Source organism: Carassius gibelio, chromosome A3 (assembly GCF_023724105.1).
Source record: "Carassius gibelio isolate Cgi1373 ecotype wild population from Czech Republic chromosome A3, carGib1.2-hapl.c, whole genome shotgun sequence".
NCBI lineage: Eukaryota > Metazoa > Chordata > Actinopteri > Cypriniformes > Cyprinidae > Carassius > Carassius gibelio.
Genome location: NC_068373.1, coordinates 13,218,855 through 13,237,723, shown reverse-complemented (window position 1 = coordinate 13,237,723; position 18,869 = coordinate 13,218,855). Strand labels below are relative to the sequence as shown.

The 18,869-nt window shown below is 37.2% G+C and overlaps 1 protein-coding gene across 1 annotated transcript in view; it reads right to left on the bottom strand.

Annotated features, from left to right (window-relative positions):
* LOC127947659 (C-Jun-amino-terminal kinase-interacting protein 3) overlaps positions 1–18,869 on the bottom strand; it is a 144,427-nt gene that overhangs the window by 120,149 nt on the left and 5,409 nt on the right. Inside the window, exon 4 of the mRNA XM_052544681.1 lies at positions 18,632–18,723. Coding sequence (XP_052400641.1) covers positions 18,632–18,723 — 92 coding nt within the window. The remainder of the gene's footprint in view (positions 1–18,631; positions 18,724–18,869) is intronic.

The window sequence follows — 18,869 nt, the reverse complement described above, 5'->3', positions numbered from 1 at the left end:
CTTAATAGTCACATATATACGATCGGTATCATACAACGAACAAACCAATGAAGTTTGATAAAATTCAGGAAATGTATGTGGATGTTATTAGACATTTCCTGTTTCTCATTTCTCGCCATAATTTCCACGCCTCGCTACGGGCAAACCGTTCAAGATATCAAAAATCCCCTCGCAATTTTTCGTCCCCAATGTCTTGAGATCATGTTCACCGAGTTTCGTGGCGAACGGGTTGAAAACCTCAGAGGAGTATTTCAAATTCCAGAGCATGCTTTTTTTAAACAGCCCTGAATAGCTGACTTCCTGTTGGGCGGAGCCTATGACATAAAGTGTGAAAGTTGTTCGGCTCAATGAGATCTATAAGTGTACCGAGTTTCATATAAATACATGCAAGTCTGTGTGAGCTATGGTTCAAGATTTCTGAAGGTGTTCCAGGGGGCGCTGTAGAGTCCCTGTGCCACGCCCGGGTCCCAGCCTCTGCGGCGTCCTGATGGCCGCAGATTCCAATGTGTGTGCCAATTTTCAAGAGTTTTTGAGCATGTTAAGGCCCCTAAAAACCCCCGGAAGGTTAAATAAAAAATAAAAAAAATAATAAGAATAATCCTTAGAAGAACAATAGGGCTCTTCGCCCCTTCGGGCTTGAGCCCTAATAATAATAAGAATAATCCTTAGGGGAACAATAGGGCTCTTCGCCCCTTCGGGCTTGAGCCCTAAATATAGCTGCAAGCAGCGATGGCGGGCTCAAGCCACCAATGCCATCGCCATCCCGGTGGCATCAGGTAAAGTGTGCCCAGCGGGCACATGCATTCACAATATCCCTCTGGCAGTGAGGTTTTAAAGGATAAGGCAGTTAAAGGGTTAATCAGAATCATCAAGACTTTAAAATCACATTCACAGAACAATATATATAACTTTAGTGACACTTTACAATAATATTTCATTTCTAAACATTATGTTAACATGAACAATATTTATATAGCATTCATTCATGTCAGTTAATATTCCAAACTTAAACATTAAAACATTGTTTTATTGTGATTTTTTTCCAAGCACAATTTACCAATTCCAAACCATATCAATCTTAATAACTACCATTATTTTTTATTTAATCATTTATGAGTGCTATACAATAGTCCAGGAAAGCTGGAAGAGAAAAACTCCTTATATTCATGTGTGCAGAATTATTGGGCATGTTTTCTTTTACAGATGAAATGCGCTAAAAAAGAGTTTTAACTCAAACTGTAAAGCCCATGAGAAATATCAAACACAAATGCAATACAGAAATTGATAAGTTAAGACTTGGCCATTGTACAAAAAATGCTGACTGGGTCATGAGGTCAGAAAAGAAGAAGAAGAAAGAAGAAAAAAACAGGTCAAGAAGAACTGACAAAAAGAATTGCAAAATAATTAGGAATTAATGTGAAGATTAATTTTTAGTCAATTCTGCAAGACAGACTTTCAGGAAAGGAGGTGGAATAAAAATGAACTCCTAAATCTTAATCCCGGATTCTGGAAGATATATTCCTCAAACCATCGGACAAGAGGAGGTGGTGCTGGTCCTTCACGAGTCACTCTAATCTGTTCATAAAGCCTATATATAAAGTCTTAATATATAGTATTTCACAATACTTCATGATATTCTAATCAAATAATTTTTTTGAATCTTAGATCTCTCAGAACCTGACACAGAGTAATTCTGGAGACTCCAGGAAAGTGGCAGTTCTGTAAAATGTTGGCACTGGAGACTAAATGCTCCCTGATAGTTTCACACCTAATTCACTTAACACCCACACCCACACACATACACACACACACACACACACACACACACACACACACACACACACACACACACATTACTCACAGTGACAGAGGGACAGAGTGACATCAGATGTATGATAGTTTTTTAATTTTCTATCATCCATATAGTGTTGTATAGTCATGAAACTATGCATATTTCCTCAGAATGACTTGTCTTCTATGTGTACATTTTTTTGAAGTGTTTAGAAGCTGCACTTTAAAAAAATAAAAGACATTTACTGGTTACTTTTTTACTGTTATTTCAATAAATCACCACGACAAAACCATTCAAGCTATCCAAAATTCATCCGCACCTGTTCTGTAAGATACATTCTTTAAACAGTGGTAAAAGAGGATGTGGTGCTGATCCTTCAAGAGTCACTCAAAACGTATCTGTCCATAAAGCCTATAAAGAATTATTTCTTAATATACAGTTCACAATACTTCAGCTTGTTATTCTAATTAAGTGAGGGTCATTTTATCAGTAAATACATAAAATTCATATTATTTTTTTTGAAAGATTTCTATAAATGATTTAAATCATACTCGTTTCTACAATAATTATTTAAAAGTTATCCTATAGCTCAATCTGGTGGCCATTATTGGTACTAAGAATTGCAAGCTTGATTTATAAGTTATGATAGTTTTAATTTCATGCTGGCTCTTGAAAATGATAAAGCTATGAAACTTACTGTGCTTCCTTCAAATGATGACTTCTACATATATAAAAAATTATGAAGAGTTGGAATTAAAATTTTTAAAGATATCGTAAAATAACTATTGTATTTTTTTATGTTACTTTAATAAATCGCTATGGCCACACCATTTAAGGTATCCTAAACCCATTCGAAATTTAACATCTTCAGTATATTAGCATCATGTTGAAAAAGTTTGGTGTGAACTACTTATGTCTTCTCGGAGGAGTATGAATTCATTTTTACATGCTGATTTTATCATAAATCCACAATAACATATCTGAGTTCTGTATCAATCTGTGTTGTTGTTTGTTTATTTTTATTTATTTATTTTTTTCATAGGAAGATAACTGACCCTTTACTCTCCTTTTTAATAAATGTGTTTATAAACCAAGAACAAGCTATTTATAGCTGTATTTATAAACTGCTTACTACTAATTATTAATATTGGGACAAGGCTTTATAAAGCATAAACTGACTATTTACTAATGAGTGCAGTTATTATAAAGTGTTACCAATGCATTTACTAATGTTAACAAATTAGACGTTATTTTACAGTGTTATTAAATCCTTTAATGACTTATAAGCATTTGTGAAAGAAGCTTAGTCTTGATCTGTGAACTGAACAGTTTTACTGTTACATCCATGAGATTTTAAAAATGTAGATACATGTCATGTCACAGGATGGAATAGGTGAGTATCAAATGAGTTGAAATTATTATTTGCAGCACAAATAAGTATTTTTAGAATTTTGTTTTTAATTCCTGAAACTGTCAGAAAAGGATAAGGCCTGAGAGATTTCTTAAGCTGTAATGAAAACAGCAATGTTAGCAACAGCAACAAAAAATAACAATTTAAAATACATTTTTTTTCTGGTGATTAAAGAGATGATTAAGTCTCTCTCTCTCTCTTTCTCTCTCTCATTGTGTCTGCCACTCAGCTCATGCCCATCCCCCACTCACACACACACACTCACACACACACATGCACTCAGTCAGCACACATACATTGCTCAAACAGAGGGACAGAGTGAGTTGAGATGTCTGACAGTTTTTTAATTTTCTTTTAATCATACAGTGTTGTAAAGTCATGAAACTATGCATATGTCCTCAGAATGATTTGATCTCTGTAGGAATTTTTTTTTAAGTGTTTGGAAGCTGCAATTTAAAAATACAAGACAATTAATGATTCCCTTTTTACTGTCATTTCAAAAAATCACCACGACAAAACCGTTCAAGCTAACCAAAATCCGTTCGCAATTTAAGTTCCTCAATGTTTTTTCAACATGTAGACAAAGTTTGGTGAGTATAGTGAACATTTCCTGTGAGGAGTATGCATTAAATCAGAGCTCAATTTAAATATTCAAATCAAAATAGCCGACTTCCTGTTGGTCGTAGCTGATGACTGTGAATTAGAAAGTTGTCCGTCTTGAAAAGAACAATTTATGTACCAAGTTTGGTGTCTGTAGCTAAAACTAACCCCCCCACTTTTGACAAAAGGTGGCGCTATAGAGTGCCTCCTTCACGCCCTTTTAAAAGCTTTTGCCATTGTCTAGCTATCACTAATACTGATATGTGTTTTGAGTTTCATGTAAATCTGAGCTTGTTGTCTGCCTCAAACTCATCATAACAGAACATTCAAGTTTGACACGTTGCCATGGCAACGCCATATTAGATATCAATATCCCCACAACAGATTTACATCGGCCGTGTTTTGTCATTATTCTGATGAAGTTTTAAGTAAATAGAGTAAAAATAAGATGCTGAATTCAAAACATTTTGAAAATGACACACTTCCTGCTGCCAGTTGGTGGCGCTATAACGTTGACTCTTAATAGTCACATATATACGATCGGTATCATACAACGAACAAACCAATGAAGTTTGATCAAATTCAGGAAATGTATGTGGATGTTATTAGACATTTCCTGTTTCTCATTTCTCGCCATAATTTCCATGCCTGGCTACGGGCAAACCGTTCGAGATATCAAAAATCCCCTCGCAATTTTTCATCCCCAATGTCTTGAGATCATGTTCACAGAGTTTCGTGGCGAACGGGTTGAAAACCTCAGAGGAGTATTTCAAATTCCAGAGCATGCTTTTTATAAACAGCCCTGAATAGCTGACTTCCTGTTGGGCGGAGCCTATGACATAAAGTGTGAAAGTTGTTCGGCTCAATAAGATCTATAAGTGTACTGAGTTTCATATAAATACATGCAAGTCTGTGTGAGCTATGGTTCAAGATTTCTGAAGGTGTTCCAGGGGGCGCTGTAGAGTCCCTGTGCCACGCCCGGGTCCCAGCCTCTGCGGCGTCCTGATGGCCGCAGATTCCAATGTGTGTGCCAATTTTCAAGAGTTTTTGAGCATGTTAAGGCCCCTAAAAACCCCCGGAAGGTTTAATAAAAAATAAAAATAATAATAAATATAGCTGCAAGCAGCGATGTCGGGCTCAAGCCATCAGTGCAACGCCACCCCGGTGGCATCAGGATAACTGTGCCCAGCGGGCATAAGCATTTACAGTAACCCTCTGACAATCAGTTTTAAGGGATGCGGCAGTTAAAGGGTTAATCCGACCAATCTAGACTTTGAAATCACATACACAGAACAATATATATAACTTTAGTAACACTTTATTTTAATATTTATAAAAAATGTATAAGGTGTGCATTGTAGCTGACACCTATATGAACACATTACAATTGCTTTGTGACTGCAAGTCTTTCTTCTCAAATGCTATTGAGCTTCAAATTTGCATTTGAGCCCATGTGAAAAAGTTGCATAATTTACATATGACTTACAGTTTGTTGTAATAAATATCAAACATTCAATTTAATTGTGCATTATAGCTGTCACCTAGATGAACAATTACAGTTGTTTTTATGACTGTAAGTCATTCTCTTCAAATGCTACTGACGTTAGAAAAGTGTATAACAATATCACATGTAACTTTAGAGACCTTCCCTAAATTTGAGACTCTAGAAAGTCCAATGTCAAGACAACTTTATGCCTGTTTTATTTTCTTTAGTTTTCTTTTCTCTGTGCCGGATTGCTGATGTCCTATACCCAGGCATAGATGTCCATCCATCAATTACGAACATTCAGCCGCAAACATGAGGTGTGAGCGGTCGCGAGCGCGGATGGGAGAATGACGCATGTTTTTTTTTTTTTTTTTTTTTTTTTGAGCAACTGGGATGGTGCCCCCTCTGGGAGTTGGTGCCCTACGAAGACTGCATACTATGTTATACTGCATAATGTTAACAAATTAGACATTATTTTACAGTGTTACCAAATCCTTAAATAATGTATTAGTGTTTTGTAATGATTTTAATGACCTATAAGCATTTGTGAAATAGTTTTGCTTGCATTACAGCTTTATCTGTCAGTTGAAGAGTTTTACTGTTACATCCATGAGATTAATAAATGTCATGTCACGTCACAGGTTGTCATAGGTCAGTATCAAATGAGTTTGAAATTATTATTTGCAGCACAAATTAGGGTTCTTAGGATGTTTTTAAATCCCTAAAACTGTCAGAAAAGGATAAGGCCTAAGAGATTTCTTAACCTGTAATGAAAGGAAAAAACACCACCATTAGCAACAACAAAAACAATAACAATTTAAAATACAGATTTTTTTTTTCCTGATTATTAAAGGGATGATTAGGTCTCTCTGTCTCTCTCTCTGCCAGACAGCCCCTCCCTACAGTCCACACACACTGTCACAGTCACCAACCCCCTCACACTCCCCCTCCCTCTCCCCCTCCCTTCCCTCACACAGACAGGGTGGCCAGAGTGAGATCATGTCAGTTGAGAAGTCTGACAGTTTTTTAATTTTCTTTTATCCATACAGTGTTGTAAAGTCGTGAAACTATGCATATTTCCTCAAAATGATTTGATCTTTGTATAAAAAAATGCTTTGAAGTGTTTGGAAGCTGCAATTTAAACATACAAGGCAATTAATGTTTCCCTTTTTACTGTCATTTCAAAAATTCACCACGACAAAACCGTTCAAGCTAACCAAAATCCGTTCGCAATTTAAGTTCCTCAATGGTTTTTCTTCATGTAGACAAAGTTTGGTGTGTATAGTGTACTTCCCCTGTGAGGAGTATGCATTAAATCAGAGCTCAATTTAAATATTCAAATCAAAATAGCCGACTTCCTGTTGGTCGTAGCTGATGACTGTGAATTAGAAAGTTGTCCGTCTTGAAAAGAACAATTTATGTACCAAGTTTGGTGTCTGTAGCTAAAACTAACCCCCCCACTTTTGACAAAAGGTGGCGCTATAGAGTGCCTCCTTCACGCCCTTTTAAAAGCTTTTGCCATTGTCTAGCTATCACTAATACTGATATGTGTTTTGAGTTTTATGTAAATCTGAGCTTGTTGTCTGCCTCAAACTCACCATAACAGAACATTCAAGTTTGACACGTTGCCATGGCAACACTATATCAGATATCAATATCCCCACAACAGATTTACATCGGCCGTGTTTTGTCATTATTCTGATGAAGTTTTAAGTAAATAGAGTAAAAATAAGATGCTGAATTCAAAGCATTTGGAAAATGGCACACTTCCTGCTGCCAGTTGGTGGCGCTATAATGTTGACTCTTAATAGTCACATATATACGATCAGTATCATACAACGAACAAACCAATGAAGTTTGATCAAATTCAGGAAATGTATGTGGATGTTATTAGACATTTCCTGTTTCTCATATCTCGCCATAATTTCAACGCCTCGCCACGGGCAAACCGTTCGAGATATCAAAAATCCCCTCGCAATTTTCCATCCCCAATGTCTTGAGATCATGTTGACCGAGTTTGGTGGCAATCAAGTAAAAGACCTATGACAAGTATATCAAATTCCAGAGCATGCTTTTTATAAACAGCCCTAAATAGCTGACTTCCTGTTGGGCGGAGCCTATGACATAGAGTGCGAAAGTTGCTCGGCTCAATGAGATCTATAAGTGTACTGAGTTTCATATAAATACATGAAAGTGTGTGTGAGCTATGGTTCAAGATTTCTGACTGTGTTCCAGGGGGCGCTGTAGAGTCCCTGTGCCACGCCCGGGGCCCAGTCTCTGTGGCGTCCTGATGGCCGCAGATTCCAATGTGTGTGCCAATTTTCAAGAGTTTTTGAGCATGTTAAGGCCTCCAAAAACCCCCGGAAGGTTTAATAAAAAATAAAAAAAATAATAATAATAAGAAGAAGAATAATCCTTAGAAGAACAATAGGGCTCTTCGCCCCTTCGGGCTTGAGCCCTAAATATAGCTGCAAGCAGCGATGTCGGGCTCAAGCCATCAGTGCAACGCAACCCTGGTGGCATCGGGAAAACTGTGCCCAGCAGGCATAAGCATTTACAGTAACTCTCTGACAATCAAGTTTTAAGGGATGCGGCAGTTAAAGGGTTAATCCGACCAATCTAGACTTTGAAATCACATACACAGAACAATATATATAACTTTAGTAACACTTTATTTTAATATTTATAAAAAATGTATAAGGTGTGCATTGTAGCTGACACCTATATGAACTCATTACAATTGTTTTGTGACTGCAAGTCTTTCTTCTCAAATGCTATTGAGCTTCAAATTTGCATTTGAGCCCATGTGAAAAAGTAGCATAATTTACATATGACTTACAGTTTGTTGTAATAAATATCAAACATTCAAATTAATTGTGCATTATAGCTGTCACCTAGATGAACAATTACAGTTGTTTTTATGACTGTAAGTCATTCTCTTCAAATGCTACTGACATTAGAAAAGTGTATAACAATATCACATGTAACTTTAGAGACGGTCCCTAAATTTGAGACTCTCGAATGTCCAATGTAAAGACAACTTTATGCCTGTTTTTTTTTTTTCTTTAGTTTTCTTTTCTCTGTGCCGGATTGCTGATGTCCTTTACCCAGGCATAGATGTCCATCCATCAATTACGAACATTCAGCCGCACACATGAGGTGTGAGCGGTCGCGAGCGCGGATGGGAGAATGGTGCATGTTTTTTTTTTGTTTTTTTTTTGTTTTTTTGAGCAACTGGGATGGTGCATCCTCTGAGAGTTGGTGCCCTACGAAGACTGCATACTCTGCATATAGGGAGTGGTGGTACTATCTAGAAGATATATTCCTCAAACCATCGTACAAGAGGAGGTGATGCTAGTCCTTCAAGAATCGCTCAAAACCTATTGAAGTGTACAGTTTCCTTTTATTGCATCTTGAAATAAATATTTCTGAATTCTGAATCAAACTGGGTTGTGTTTATTTATTTATTTTATAAGACAACTGAGACTTTAATCTCCTTTGTTATATATGTGCTTTTAAACCAAGAACAATTTATTTATAGATGTATTACTGCTTAATAATGACTATTATTAAGGGAAAAGGCTTTATAATCATGAACTATTTACTAATACTTAGCTAATGAGTGCAGTTATTATAAAGTGTTACCAATGCATTTACTAATGTTAACAAATTAGACATTATTTTACAGTGTTACCAAATCCTTAAATAATTTATTAGTGTTTTCTAATGATTTTAATGACCTATAAGCATTTGTGAAATAGTTTTGCTTGCATTGCAGCTTTATCTGTCAGTTGAAGAGTTTTACTGTTACATCCATGAGATTAATAAATGTCATGTCACAGGGTGTCAGAGGTCAGTATCAAATGAGTTTGAAATAATTATTTGCAGCACAAGTATTTTTAGAATTTTTTTTTAATCCCTGAAACTGTCAGAAAAGGATAAGGCCTGAGAGATTTCTTAAGCTGTAATGAAAACAGCACAATTAGCAACAACAACAAAAAAATAACAATTTAAAATACAGTTTTTTTTTCTGGTGATTAAAGAGATTTTTAAGTCTCTCTCTCTCTCTCTCTCTCTCTCTCTCTCTCTCTCTCTCTCTGTCTGTCTGCCACTCAGCTCACACCCCTCCCCCACTCACACACACACACACTCAGTCAGCACACATACATTCCCCACACAGAGTGACAGAGTGAGATCAGATGTCTGACAGTTTTTTAATTTTCTTATAATCATACAATGCTGTAAAGTCATGAAACTATGCATATTTCCTCAGAATGATTTGATCTCTACATGAAAAAATGCTTTGAAGTGTTTGGAAGCTACAATTTAAACATACAAGACAATTAATGATTCCCTTTTTACTGTCATTTCAAAAAATCACCACGACAAAACCGTTCAAGCTAACCAAAATCTGTTCGCAATTTAAGTTCCTTGATGTTTTTTCTTCATGTAGACAAAGTTTGGTGTGTATAGTGTACTTCCCCTGTGAGGAGTATTCATTAATTCACAACTGTAAAATCTCAAAAATACACATTCAAATCAAAATAGCCGACTTCCTGTTGGTCGTAGCTGATGACTGTGAATTAGAAAGTTGTCCGTCTTGAAAAGAACAATTTATGTACCGAGTTTGGTGTCTGTAGCTAAAACTAACCCCCCCACTTTTGACAAAAGGTGGCGCTATAGAGTGCCTCCTTCACGCCCTTTTAAAAGCTTTTGCCATTGTCTAGCTATCACTAATACTGATATGTGTTTTGAGTTTCATGTAAATCTGAGCTTGTTGTCTGCCTCAAACTCACCATAACAGAACATTCAAGTTTGACACGTTGCCATGGCAACACTATATCAGATATCAATATCCCCACAACAGATTTACATCGGCCGTGTTTTGTCATTATTCTGATGAAGTTTTAAGTAAATCGAGTAAAAATAAGATGCTGAATTCAAAGCATTTGGAAAATGACACACTTCCTGCTGCCAGTTGGTGGCGCTATAACGATGACTCTTAATAGTCACATATATACAATCGGTATCATACAACGAACAAATCCATGAAGTTTGATCAAATTCAGGAAATGTATGTGGATGTTATTAGACATTTCCTGTTTCTCATTTCTCGCCATAAGTTCCACGCCTCGCCACGGGCAAACCGTTCGAGATATCAAAAATCCCCTCGCAATTTTTCATCCTCAATGTCTTGAGATCATGTTCACCGAGTTTTGTGGCGAACGGGTTGAAAACCTCAGAGGAGTATTTCAAATTCCAGAGCATGCTTTTTTTAAACAGCCCTGAATAGCTGACTTCCTGTTGGGCGGAGCCTATGACATAAAGTGTGAAAGTTGTTCAGCTCAAAGAGATCTATAAGTGTACCGAGTTTGATATAAATACATGCAAGTGTGTGTGAGCTATGGTTCATTATTTCTGACTGTGTTCCAGGGGGCGCTGTAGAGCCCCTGTGCCACGCCCGGGTCCCAGTCTCTGTGGCGTCCTGTTGGCCGCAGATTCCAATGTGTGTGCCAATTTTCAAGAGTTTTTGAGCATGTTAAGGCCCCCAAAAACCCCCGGAAGGTTTAATAAAAAATAAAAATAATAATAATTAAAGCTGCAAGCAGCGATGAACGGGCCCTCGCACCCGGGCTCACCGGCAGCGAGTGGCTTTAGTAAATAGGTGAACGGTGAGAAATATGCATTTAAACTCATAAATATAAGTGGAATATATCAAAGTTTACTCCATATTTGTGCCAATCTTTGTGTTGCCAGTAGGTGGTGCTCTCATTATAATGGACTATTGGCCTTCAGATGTGTTCAGGGCAGGACTCTTATCGAACATGCAAAGTTTGGGGAAGATCGAACAAATTATGCCTGAGTTATAACAACTTCTCTTGCTGTGGCGAGACATCAAAATTTGTCATGACGCCATGGACACGCCCTTTAACAAAAACTCAAGATCTCCACAAGTTAACATTGCACAGGCCTTTAGATTAGACTGACTACAAAAAAATACATTAATCTCAAAACAAATTCTAGGAGTAGTTTGTCACAGCATACAACATGTCACTTCCTGTTGCCAGCAGGTGGCGCTATGACTATAACTGAATATGGGCATGTAGATCTGTTAAGGGTAGAAGTCTTATCTAACATGTGAAGTTTGGGGCAGATTGGACATTGTAAATCTGAGTAACAGCAACTTCCTTTTTCATGGCGAAACATCGAAATTTGTCAGGCCGCCATGGACACGCCCTTTAACGAAACCTCAAAATCTTTGCAATCTAACATCGCAAATACCTTTAGATTTAACTGACCAAGTTTGGTGTTGATCTGAATATATCTCTAGGAGTAGTTTGTTAAAGTACAACCCCTGAAAATGGCAAAAACAACACCAATTTTGCAGAGAAAATTCTAAATAACCGACTTCCTGATGGGATTCGAATTTCGTACCAAGAGACTTTTTTGTAGGTATTGGTGTGTTACATGTGTGTACCGACTTTTGTACATGTACGTGAAAAATAGCTCGAGGCACACTCCATTGAATTTGCATATGCACTCCGTTGAAAGTTTATAGGTGGCGCTATCGAGCCATTTTGCCACACCCAATGGAATATTGGCCTTCAGATCTGTTCAGGCCAGGACCCTTATCACACATGTGAAGTTTGGGCAAGATCGGACATTTTATGCCTGAGTTATAACATCTTTTATTCCCATGACGAGACATCGAACTTCATCACGGCGCCATGGACACACCTTTTAACAAAAACTCAATATCTTCACAACTAAACATCACACAGGTCTTTAGATTAGACTGACCACAAAAAAGACATTGATGTCATACAATTTCTAGAAATAGTCTGTCACAGTGAAAAATATGTCACTTCCTGTTGCCAATAGGTGGCGCTATGACTATAACTGAATATGGGCATGTAGATCTGTTCAGGTCAAGAGTCTCATCCAACATGTGAAGTTTGGGGCAGATTGGACATTGTATGTCTGAGTTACAGCAACTTCCTTTTTCATGGTGAAACATCGAAATTTGTCAGACCGCCATGGACACGCCCTTTAACGAAACCTCAAGTCCTTCGCAATTTAACATCACTAATGGCTTTAGATTACACTGACCAAGTTTGGTATTGATCTGAATAAATCTCTAGGAGGAGTTCGTTAAAGTACAACCCCTGAAAATGGCAAAAACAACACCAATTTTGAAGGGAAAATTCAAAATAACCGACTTCCTGTTGGGGTTCGGATTTCGTACCAAGAGACTTTTTCGTAGATATTGGTGTGTTAGATTTCAGATTTTAAGGGATATGGCAGTTAAAGGGTTAATCCGACCCATCTAGACTTTGAAATCACATACACAGAACAATATATATAACTTTAGTAACACTTTATTTTAATATATATAAAAAATGTATAAGTCGTAGCTGACACCTTAATGAACACATTAAAATTGTTTATGACTGCAAGTCTTTTTCCTCAAATGCTATTGAGCTTCAAATTTGCGTTTGAGCCCATTTGAAAAAGTAGCATAATTTACATATGACTTACAGTTTGTTTTAATAAATATCAAACATTCAATTTAATTGTGCATTATAGCTGTCACCTAGATGAACAATTACAGTTGTTTTTATGACTGTAAGTCATTCTCTTCAAATGCTACTGACGTTAGAAAAGTGTATAACAATATCACATGTAACTTTAGAGACGGTCCCTAAATTTGAGACTCTCGAATGTCCAATGTCAAGCCAACTTTATGCCTGATTTTGTTTTGTTTTTTACTTTCTTTTTCTTTTTTCTGTGCCGGATTGCTGATGTCCTTTACCCGGGCATAGATGTCCATCCATCAATTACGAACATTTATCCGCAAATGTCCGAGCGGTCGCGAGCGCGGATGGGAGAATTGCGCATGTTTTTATTTTTTATTATTTATTTATTTTTTTTATGAGCAACTGGGATGGTGACCCCTCTGGGAGTTGGTGCCCTACGAAGACTGCGTTCTCTGCATATAGGGAGTGGCGGTACTATCTGGAAGATATATTCCTCAAACCGTCGTACAAGAGGTGATGCTAGTACTTCAAGAATCTCTCAAAACCTATCTGTTCATAAAGCCTATGTATAAAGTCTTAATATAGTATTCCACAATATGTTGTGCTATTCTAATATTATTGTGTTTTTTATTGACATTGTTATTTGCCGTTATTTTTTGTTTTAATATTGTTACTGTTGTTACTTGCTGTACGGTGACCTTGAGTGGTTTGAAAGGCGCCTTAAATAAAATGCATTATTATTATTATTATTATTATTATTAGCTGTACACTTGATAAAAACAGCCTTTAATCTCCTCAAAATAAATGTGCATATAAACCATGAACAATTTAATTATAGCTGTATTTATAAAATGCTTACTAATGACTATTAATTTTAGGAGAAGGCTATATAAAGCAGCAACTGTTGATGTTGAGGCCTAAGATATTTCTTAAGCAGTAATGATGAAAAAACAACAACAACAACAACAACAACACAAAATTACTTTTTTTTTCTGCTGGTGATTAAAGAGATGTTAACTCTGAGATGTTTCTCTCTCTCGCTCTCTCTCTCTCTCTCAATAATTTATTAGTGTTTTGTAATGATTTTATTGACCTATAATTCTGGTGATTAAAGAGATGATTCAGTCTCCCTCCCTATCTCTGTCTCTCTCTCTCTCTCTCTGACACGTAGCCCATCCCCTCTCCCACACATTCACACAAACTCAGCACACACACTTAACACACAAACACACACACACACACACACACACACACATTACCCACAGTGACAGAGAGACAGAGTGACATCAGATGTATGATAGTTTCTTTTTTAATTTTCTATCATCCATATAGTGTTGTATAGTCATGAAACTATGCATATTTCCTCAGAATGACTTGTCTTCTATGTGTACATTTTGTTGAAGTGTTTAGAAGCTGCACTTAAAAAAATAAAAGACATTTACTGGTTCCTTTTTATACTGTTATTTCAAAAAATCACCATGACAAAACCATTCAAGCTATCCAAAATTCATTCGCACCTGTTCTGTAAGATCAACTCAAATTCAGCAAATGTATGTGGATGTTATTAGACATTTCCTGTTTCTCATTTCTCGCCATAATTTCCATGCCTCGCCACGGGCAAACCGTTCGAGATATCAAAAATCCCCTCCCAATTTTTCATCCCCAATGTCTTGAGATCATGTTCACCGAGTTTGGTGGCAATCAAGTAAAAAACCTATGACAAGGATATCAAATTCCAGAGCATGCTTTTGATAAACAGCCCTGAATAGCTGACTTCCTGTTGGGCGGAGCCTATGATATAGAGTGCGAAAGTTGTTCAGCTCAATGAGATCTATAAGTGTACTGAGTTTCATGTAAATACATGAAAGTGTGTGTGAGCTATGGTTCAAGATTTCTGACTGTGTTCCAGGGGGCGCTGTAGAGCCCCTGTGCCACGCCCGGGTCCCAGTCTCTGCGACGTCCTGATGGCCGCAGGTTCCAATGTGTGTGCCAATTTTCAAGAGTTTTTGAGCATGTTAAGGCCCCCAAAACACCCCGGAAGGTTTAATAAAAAATAAAAATAATAATAATAACAAGAATATTCTTAGAAGAACAATAGGGCTCTTCGCCCCTTCGGGCTTGAGCCCTAATAATAATAATAAAAAATAATCCTAAGGAAAACAATAGGGCTCTCGCCCTCCAGGCTTGAGCCCTAATAATCCTTAGGAGAACAATAGGGCTCTTCGCCCCTTCAGGCTTGAGCCCTAATAAGAATAATCCTTAGGGGAACAATAGGGCTCTTCGCCCCTTCGGGCTTGAGCCCTAATAATCCTTAGAAGAACAATAGGTCTCTTCGCCCCTTCGGGCTTGAGCCCTAATAATCCTTAGAAAAACAATAGGGCTCGTCGCCCCTTCGGGCTTGAGCCCTAATAATCCTTAGAAGAACAATAGGGCTCTTCGCCCCTTCGGGCTTGAGCCCTAATAACAAATAATCCTAAGGAAAACAATAGGGCTCTCGCCCTCTAGGCTTGAGCCCTAATAATAATAACAAATAATCCTAAGGAAAACAATAGGGCTCTCGCCCTCCAGGCTTGAGCCCTAATAATAATAACAAATAATCCTAAGGAAAACAATAGGGCTCTCGCCCTCCAGGCTTGAGCCCTAATAATAATAAAAAATAATCCTAAGGAAAACAAAAGGGCTCTCGCCCTCCAGGCTTGAGCCCTAATAATAATAATAACAATAATAAATAATCCTAAGGAAAACAATAGGGCTCTCGCCCTCCAGGCTTGAGCCCTAATAATAAAAAACAAAGCAGATACAAGAGGGTCCTCGCACCTCGGTGCTCGGGCCCTAATAATCCTTAGAAGAACAATAGGGCTCTTCGCCCCTTCGGGCTTGAGCCCTAATAATCCTAAGGAAAACAATAGGGCTCTCGCCCTCCAGGCTTGAGCCCTAATAATAAAAAATAATCCTAAGGAAAACAATAGGGCTCTCGCCCTCCAGGCTTGAGCCCTAATAATAAGAATAATCCTTAGAAGAACAATAGGGCTCTTCGCCCCTTGGGGCTTGAGCCCTAATTAAAAGTTAGTGCACTAACTTTGATGTTGGCATGGGCATGGAGAAAAAGGGCCACAGTACTTGTGTGCCCAACATTCTTGAGCTGCCAAGGTGATCGTAAGGGGTCCATGCACAATGGTTTGTATAGATGATGCAATTACACAATGGACGTGTATCTTTTCAAGTAAATTATGAGTCCTTATGTGAGTACTATTATATGCACAACATGAAAATACATAACTATCATAGTGTCCCTTCTTCACTTTTTCAGTAATCTGTGATAACTTGATAAATATATTGGCAATACTATTAAAATATGATCAAATTTAATGGTATTTTGCATAACTATATTGGGTTTTATGAAAGTTTATAAAAAAATAATGAATATTTATTCTTTTTTTATTTATGCACATAAATGAGACATTTTCAAGTCTTTGAACAGATGTGATGTGCTATATCTTTTCCAAATGATTGGACTTACGGTTTCATAAAAATTAATATAAAAAATCTTTAAAATACCATAGACTTTAATTGACAGGATGTTCAGATGAGACAAGCTCCAAATCCCATTACACTCAATCAAGCTTTGCTTTTATGAACTATTTCTAATCAATTTAAACTCATTCAAACTCATCTAATATTTCTAATCTATTTAAGTGCATAAATAAAAAAATAATAAATATTTATTATATTTTTTAATAAACTTCAATAAGGCCCAATATATTAATAATGCAAAAACTATAATCTCCTAAATACCATTCAATTTGATCTTATTTTAATAGTACTGACAACATATTTCTCAAGTTATCACACATTACTGATAAATTAAAGAAGGGACACTATATTAGTTATCTATTTTCATGTTGTGCATATAATAGTACTCACAGAAGGACTCATAATTTACTTGAACAGAGGCAATTTATATATTCGCTTGTATTTTTAACCGATTTAAAAGTGAAACTAAGGCAGAATCCTGTTTTCAGCTGAAAATAAAATCACTTTAATATTCAAATCCAGTATCATGATCAACTTCTGATATATCAACGGTTTATGTTCACATGGCTGTTTTCGTTTCTATTCACCAAGCAATTTTCTATGGACCCTTGCTGTCTTCTGTTCTAATAAAAAGCCTAGGCTATGACAATAGCTTCAACAGAATTGGCTATTGAACATAAACTGCTGAGAAATAAATTAAATGAAAATAAATTAAATGAAAAGATATAGCAACAAGCATCCTCGTCGACGATAGAAAAACAAACATAGAAAGACATTTCATAACCTCATAACTTTCATAATCTGATAATTCAACCCGTTATAATTACACTGACATACTGACATGACAGTCTCACGCACGCACGCTTTTCCTTCAGCGCGACCCACGATTATACTTCACACTTATATCCACTTATTGTAGTAGTAGCTATTATAGGCCTCTAAATTAATATATTAATAATAGCCTAGTTGGCCAACTAATAATTATAAAATGATGATTCATGCAGCGGCGAGAATTTCTGTGTCTGCACCTGTTGCTGCTGGCCACGCAGCAAAGAAGAGAGCGCTGGCCGAGTTTGAAAACATTGTGGAGCAGGACGAGGATGACGACGATGAAGTACAGCAATAGGCTACATGCGCCTCAATCACAACATGGAAGGTGATGGACGAGATGTGCTGCTATGGTGGAAACATCACGAGACCCTGCTACCGCGACTGTCAAGACTAGGGATGGGTACTGAAACCCGGTATTAAACTGGCCCTGGGGCTAAATTATGAAAGACCGTAGAAAATTAAATTATAAACATCTAAACTTTTCAGGTCGCAGTAAGTGCACCGCTGGTCATGCACATCCTTTCCCGGAACAATTGAAAGCTAAGATGGAGAAACAGATGATCATAGTTGTACAAGGATAGCCATTTTTTAAATGAATCTATTAGCAGAGCTACTGCAAGTGATTTTAAGTGCTGGAATTCCATTTATTCTTTGCTGAAACTTCTGCGTCATCATGGAGAGCGGGTCATGGTTGCCCAGCAACAGCAGACGCCACTGGAGCGCGAGCGCAGGCTACAGAGTGCTTTGGAAAAAAGGAGAGCGGCGCGCCTAGCGTTTTCCACACGTTTTCAGTCGCGACATCATGCAAATGTGGTTTTATTTTGAAGGATACATTTTTTATTAAATTTTTTTGCTGGACTCGGTCGAGACCAACTAGAAGACTTGGCGAGTCCAATGGCCAAGTCCGAGACAAGTCCGAGTGCAAATTCAACGAGTCCGAGACAAGTCCGAGACGACAGAAAAATGTCTCGAGTCCGGACTCGAGTCCAAGACCGGACTCGAGTACTACAGCCCTATTAATCAGACTTAATAAGATATTTTTAATAAGTGATTTTTTTGCACTAAATATTTTATCTGGACTGTTGTTCACTTCATTGACTTGCACTATACCTGTCATTTGCCTTGCGCTGCTTTATTTAACTTTATTTTTAATTTTATCATATGCTTTTTTTTTTTTTTTTTTACATTCCCTTATTGTATAGTTGTATCTACATTTTATATTTGATCTAGATTTTTTTTAGGCTTCAATGTTAATGTTATCTGTATGCACCAGGGTCTGAGAGTAACGCAATTTCGATTCTCTGTATGTATGTACTGTACATGTGGAAATTGACGATAAAGCAGACTTGAACTTGAACATGCAAAACACAAATTAAATCCAAATGCACAAACTCAAGGCTTGGAATAGCCACATTATGCTAATTATACAAGTTACTCACGCCCGTCTGCAGCCTGTAGACCGTTCAGACTGGTTGCTGCCTGTCTGTTGCATCTTTGAACACTCAATGTAGTTCATATATGTCTGTATCATCTGAAGAGGAAAAAAATGTCAGTGTATATGCTGAATTTTCTAGAAGTAGAGCTTTGTATTTGTAACTTTTGAGTTATTGGTAATAGTGTCCCCACAACTTTAGATGAATACATTTCCATTATGTTTGCATTCATTTTCCATGCCAA